The sequence below is a fragment of the Onthophagus taurus genome, chromosome 1, assembly GCF_036711975.1.
Source record: "Onthophagus taurus isolate NC chromosome 1, IU_Otau_3.0, whole genome shotgun sequence".
In the NCBI taxonomy this organism is placed as follows: domain Eukaryota; kingdom Metazoa; phylum Arthropoda; class Insecta; order Coleoptera; family Scarabaeidae; genus Onthophagus; species Onthophagus taurus.
In genome coordinates this window covers 14572646-14579451 of record NC_091966.1, presented here as the reverse complement: position 1 = coordinate 14579451, position 6806 = coordinate 14572646, and the positions used below count along the sequence as shown (strand labels likewise).

Sequence of the window (6806 nt, the reverse complement as noted above, 5' to 3'; positions counted from 1 at the left end):
CATCAGGTTCATTTTAAATAAGTATTAATAAAGAATATAAAATCCAAGATAAAAATAGTTTTGTGCATTATTTATTAGAAATTTATACTTTATATTTAATTTTAAATTAAAAATAAAGTTATAAAAATATTTTTGACAAGGCAACCAAATTAACCTCTAATCTGTCAAATGCAATTCCTAACCAACAAAATCTTGTATGTCGTTATGTTCATAAAACTTTTTAAGAGTTAAAGCTAAACATTAATAGAAAATATAAGCTCCCACAAGATTAAATCATGTCTTCGCCTGCACCTAAATCGCCAGAACAAAGTGAAAAAAGCAAAAAATACGATAGACAATTAAGGTTAGTTCTCGCCTTCCTTAACACATTAAGTTCCTAAATACTTATTAACTTTTAGATTGTGGGGTGACCATGGACAAAAACTTTTAGAAAACGCAAAAGTATGTCTCATAAACGTTACAGCATTGGGTACAGAAATTTTAAAAAGTCTAGTTTTACCAGGAATTGGTGCTTTTACTGTTGTCGATGGTGAAAAAGTTAGTGAAGAAGATATTGGGTCTAAGTAAGGATATTAAAATACTATTTGTTAATACTAAATTAACATTTTCTTTGTAGTTTCTTTTTAGAAAATGATATGTTAGGAATGTCCCGAGCCCAAGCTGCAACAAGATCTTTATTAGAATTAAATCAAGATGTTCATGGTGATTACATTGATGAATCCGCCGAAAATGTTATGGCTCACACGCAGGACTTTTTTAATAATTTTTCTGTGGTTATTGCTACAGCATTACCAGAGAAAATCCTTTTACCTTTATCAAAACAATTATGGGAAGCTAACATTCCATTAATTGTTGGCCGAAGTGTGGGATTTCTAGCATACTTAAGACTTCAAATTCGGGAACATACAGTAATTGAAGTCCATCCTGATAATGAAAACCCAGATTTACGCTTAGAATATCCTTGGCCTGCACTAAAAGAGCATTTAGATACAATAGATATCAGCAAGTTGGACAGAAAAGAAAGAAGTCATGTCCCGGCATTGTGTATTTTATATTATTATTTAGAAAAATTTAAGTCTCTTCACAATGGAGAACTTCCAACAACGAGGGCACATAAAAAGGAAGTTAGGGATATGATTCAAAATAATTATTTAGTTATTGAAGAAGGTCAAACAAATCTAGAGGAAAATTTTGAAGAAGCTATGCATTATGTTAATACTTGTATTGGACAACCTAGGATTCCATCACAAGTTCAATTGATTTTAGATGATGAAAAATGTACTAATCTTACTCAAGAGGTAATTATTTATTCAAATTGGGAAGTTATCTAACATTTTTTAATCAGCCTGATACCTAGTTTTTATTTGATTATAAATTATAGTTCTTTAACCTATTGCAACATGAGCATATCATATCAGAGTTGAAGAGAATTTATTCTTTTACTTATCTGGTTTGTTGTATGCAGTTTAATTTAGTTGAGTTTACAAATTCTTATATTACAAGAGCATTTCTCATTTTCTGTTTGCATGTGATGTATGAAAACCTAAATTTGTTACAGTAATAACAAACTTTTCTAATCCCTTTGCCTTCTTTTAAACGCAAATTACAATTATAATTTTATTTTCCAAAGAAACAACTTTTCCAGACATAGACTTGAAACTTTACTTTGTTGATATTGCGAAAATTTGTATTTGAGTGAGCTTTATTTAATATTTTTAACTTTAAACTGCGAATTTATACTTAGTAGCTAATAGATTACCATTAATTATAAGTGAATAGTTATCAAACAACAATTCCATAATAATAATACTCCAGGGCAATGTTTATTTCTTGAATGAATACAACTCTATGAATACAAACCCTTCACAGCACTTAGGCCCCAGTGGGCCCTTTGTACATCCTCACAATTTACAGTTCATTTAGTGGTCAGAAAACCAGACCAAGATTTTAAGTACGCAAGGTGGGGCAGTCACAAACAATATGACTGGGGTGTGTTCGCCAGCTTCATGTAGAACATATGCTTAAGTGGAAGTGGGTGAGGAGCCTCAAGTCAGTTTTTGATTTTTTCAGGAACTGAGTTGACCTCTTCCTGTCAGGGTACAGCAGAGTTTTCTTTGCAAAGACACCTGCAGTCTCATACCATCTATCGCAAAAAGCTCGGTGGGAGATGGAGTTGATCAGCTTTGATGCTGTATTAAAAGTTAGCGGAACAAACGGTACAGGGGAAACCGGTGACTTCATACCGCCCGTTTCGCCAGCCTGTCAGCATGATCGTGTCTATCAGTGTAGCTTACAACGTTTCTGCCAACTTTTTTGGAGTCGGTGATCACATCACCTGCTATATATATAGCAGCTGTTTTGGCCTGAGCAGTCGTGCAGCTGATTTATTTATTTATTTACACATACGGGGGTAGCAACAGGACACAGTCCCACATAAAAGCTACTCCACTGTAATACATTATTTATATACTACAATAAGTTGTATGAACACAAAATTGAAAATCGATCAATTAATTAATTAATGGCCTTAAGCATATGTGATCAAAAATCAATTCAAGGCAGAACTCAAGCCGCTGCAACGAGACAATGTACTTAAAATCACACAACTGGTAGGGCGAGCACGAGCACTGTCCTCTCCATGCGAAGTATTGGGGAGTTTCTATACGAATTTGTCCAGGCAGTCGGCGCATAGAACAAAAAGTCATAGCGCAGCCGACGAAGGGGAACATGCAGATCAATGCGTGAAAGAAGATGTGGAAGAATCACAGTAACCTCTGACCAACCTGAACAGAAAGCAGGCATCACTGCAAGTTCTGCGCTGCTGAAGTGTGACCTTGTCCTTCTTGCTATCACACATTCAATGATTAACCATTTTCTCATAAACGTTACGGTATTGGGTACAGAAATTTTAAAAATTTCATTTTGATATATTGGCAATAAATGGTTTTTCCACAAAATCGCACTTATAAGCAACCTAGATATTAAAACTTTAACCTTTTGTTCTTATCAACCTAAATTTGGAAGATTAATGATGTCACGATCTACTTTCGGCATATTTAATCAAAGTCTTCAACTTAATAATATGTTGATTTTAAATTGTATAGTGGTTGCACGATTCAAATGAGCAAATACAAAGGAATTGAACGAACAGAACAAGTGAATTCACTCAATTGTGAATTTCAACTTTGGTTGTTATAAAAACTGCAGTGTAGGGTCACATTCTTAGGTAACTTGATCTATGGCTTTTTTAAGAAATGGTTTAACGCTCCCTCAGATCACTACGTTGTTGAGCTTTCTCTATAATCAATATATGTTTAACTTTATTAACCATTTCGTATAATGCCAAAGTAACACTGAATAGATCCGGTTAAATCTCAACATTTCTAAAATTTTTATTTCAAATATCGCAGAGTACACTTAACACGTTGACTACCGCGCCTTCTGCAGTATTTTTTTCCCCTTGTCCCATTCGTAGTTTCTTTGATTGCGAGATTCAGGTTTGTGTTATTTACATATTGGTTTATTGTATATGACGTTTTTGCTAAAATTTTGTACTGGACTTTGAATTTCTATGTTCTGTACTAACGTCCAGTCAACTGGACACACCTGAATTTCTTCAAAGTCTCTATTTTCTTTTTCTAAATACAACGTAATGTGCAATAAAAACCAAAATACCCCAAAATATTACAAAACATACTTATTGTACACTGTGCTACATTCTGAAGCATGAATCTACGCATAAACCAGGGTTTTCTGGACATATCGGTCAGTTGTATCTGGATTTCTTGTAAACTTCACCTCTGCTACACTGGCGACACCTCTTCATCGCGGATTTGTCTTGCTGTGTGGAGGGAACTGTCTCCAGATAATGGAATTTTGATTGTTGGTCTGTGCTGGGCCTAGTATATCCCTCATTGACCTGTAGCATATCCTTTATACCTTCTTTTTTGAACCTCAAGAGTTCAATTTTGGTTATACCTCTTTCCTTCTTATGTAATAGGCATTTTCCACATTGCAATATCTATAAGATGAAAGAACACTTTGCTGTGCCATCGTATGGTTTTCCTTGGCGATGAGTAGTATCCCATCATCTGGTCTGATCTGTCTATCCCGGACATGTACCTATTGTAGGCGAGAACACACTCTGGTTTTATTACTTGTTTTCCTTTTCTATTCGTTGCTTCTACCATTCGATGTTTATGCATTGTTGATATCACCAATCTCTTGTCCTTCCAGTGTGTAACCAACACTGGACCAGTTCTTTTTCATACAGCTTCTCCTTTCTTAATTTTTCTTGAAATAATTGTTTTTGATTTCCCTTTCTAAATTTTCGCACGATTATGTGTTGATGCCAGGGTGTTGGCGGATTGTCTCTGCAGCAGTTTGTATTTGATGTCGCAATCCTTGCATAGTATTAACTTCGGTGACGTACATTATGCTTTTTAAGTGACCCCAAAAATAAAAATCAAGAGGATTGAGGTCGGGCGATCGAGATGGCCAATGGACTACCTCGACCTCTCCATTTTCTTCCACATTATATGGTTGTCGCTGCATATATCGAATATCTATGAAACTAAACATCTTTTACTACAATTTTTTCACCTGTTACCCATTATTTGTCTCGAGGAATAAATCTCCAAGTTTATGCGTATTTATAGGTTGTGAATCACCTTGTATGTATGGTTATCATCGTGCCTTTCTGGAGCTGTATAACAACTTTATTTCTGATTATATACCAATTAAGCCACCATAAGTTATCATTGGTGTTAGATAGGTACATTTAGATACATTTTGGGTGTTGAACCGCAAAACCGTTCTCCTAAAATCTGTTGATAGTCACACTGTATGGATGTTAATCTGAATGAAGTATATACATTCACATTGTTATTTCTCTTATTACTTATGCTTGAATAGAACCATTCAAGTGCTTCCCCAACAACCGACATAAGATTAATCGATTGATATGTTTGGTGTCGTTTCTTTTTGGTTTACACTTGGTGTAGTTACACAACCTTTGTAAAATATGAAATCTACAAGAACCAAAAATTCTTACAATTCCAATACAATCTCAGCAAAACTTTATATTGTGAAGAAATGAAGAAGACCAAATTTAGATCGATTGAAAATCAGTTAAAGCAACAGATTTCAACCAGGGTTGAGTTAGGCTGTATTGATGTCATCAAGAGATTTATTGTAAGGAGTCTAAATGAATCTACGCTTTTTGAATAATTATCCACTTTAGGAATCTTTTTATATTATACCACCATATTTTACGAATACATTTCAAAGCAAATTCATTTTCAAATCAGACATAGATAGTAGAAGTAATTTATTATTTTATCCTTTATGGATGTACACAATTATAATAATTATTTATTATAATGTAATCAATATCATAATTCATTCAATTTCAAAATTGGTCTAACTTTATCAATTCTCGTTTTAAAATACATTGATTATTACATTCTAATATTAATTTTCATTTTTTTTATAGCGGTGACTTATGTTTGATAAATAAATCTCTTTTATGATATATTTAGAGTTCATCATTTTGGGTAATGTGTGCTGCATTAAGAGAACTAGTCCAATCAGAAGGTAGCCTTCCAATAAGAGGAAGTTTACCGGATATGGCTGCTGACACAAACAGTTATGTAACATTACAACAACTTTATCAGAAACAAGCCCAAATTCAAGCTGAATCCGTGTTTAGAAGAGCGACAGAGATTGCTAGAAATTTAGGACAATCACAAGATGCCATCACAGAACAAGAAGTAAAAAAATAATTTTTAAAAATTTATTAATTCCAAATTTTTTTTTTAGGTAAAATTATTTTGTAAACATGCCAGCGAATTATATGTAGTTCGTGGAAGCTGTATAGCAGACGAATATCAATCATCATCGGTTGATATATCATCGTATTTAGAAGATCCAGACAATTTAATAATTTATTATGTTATTTTAAGGGGATTAGAACGATTTATTTCGGAGTTTAACACTTATCCGGGACAATTTGATGACCAAGTTGAACCGGATGTATTAAAATTGAAGAGCATCATTGGAAAATTATTAGCCGAATGGGGTTGTACTCCTATTCTGAGAGACGAACGAATTCATGAAATATGTAGATATGGAGGAGCTGAATTGCATTCGGTTTCGGCGATGATCGCCGGATGTGCAGCACACGAAATTATTAAATTAATCACACATCAATATAAACCTTTAAATAACACGTATATTTATGACTCAATAACATGTAATTCAGCAACTTTTGTTCTCTAACTTGTTGTTTTTATCGATATTGGTATTTTTTTGTTATAATTTAATCATTGCAAAATATTTATTTGTATGAAATGTATTTTTTAAATATCGAAATACATTACAAATACATTATGTTGTTGTTTTCTTATTAATTATAAAAGAATAAAGGGTTTTATAATAACTTTCATATTATTAAAAACAAATAATTCTGGATCTCAATATCTTTATTAATAGACAACTTAACAGCTACAGGTCATCTAACATAAATCAACAAATAGAATTTTTTACTTTGTTGTATTTGACCCAAGCAAATACACCATGTAAAGCAAAAGTTTTTTGACCAGGAAGTAATAAAATATTAGAACATCTTTGATGTATCTTCTTATAATAAGTTTTTTTTATTAAATCCAGTTTTAATTAATTTATTAATTTAACCCAGTTAATGTGAGAAACAAAATAAATGTTGTGACCTTTTGTTTTAATTTGCGTTCTGGCGTCACTCACTTCTATAGAAGGAAGTTACAATTCAATTAATTTTTTTTACAAAT

The 6806-nt window shown here is 32.8% G+C and overlaps 1 protein-coding gene across 1 annotated transcript; it reads left to right on the top strand.

Moving 5' to 3' along the window:
• Window positions 1-183: 183 nt before the first annotated feature.
• LOC111413152 (Nedd8-activating enzyme E1 regulatory subunit APP-BP1) lies at window positions 184-6390 on the top strand. Its single transcript, XM_023044033.2, has 5 exons — window positions 184-343; window positions 399-563; window positions 617-1298; window positions 5541-5771; window positions 5821-6390. Exons 1-5 carry the CDS (start codon window positions 276-278, stop codon window positions 6277-6279), a joined length of 1605 nt encoding a protein of 534 aa, XP_022899801.1. The 5' UTR covers window positions 184-275; the 3' UTR covers window positions 6280-6390.
• Window positions 6391-6806: the final 416 nt, after the last annotated feature.

Coding starts and splice junctions, on each gene's coding strand:
- LOC111413152 (XM_023044033.2), top strand. CDS start 276: ATGTCTTCGCCTGCACCTAAATCGCCAGAACAAAGTGAAAAAAGCAAA. Junction 1,299..5,540: donor GTACTAATCTTACTCAAGAG/GTAATTATTTAT, acceptor TGATATATTTAG/AGTTCATCATTTTGGGTAAT. Junction 5,772..5,820: donor ATGCCATCACAGAACAAGAA/GTAAAAAAATAA, acceptor TTTTTTTTTTAG/GTAAAATTATTTTGTAAACA.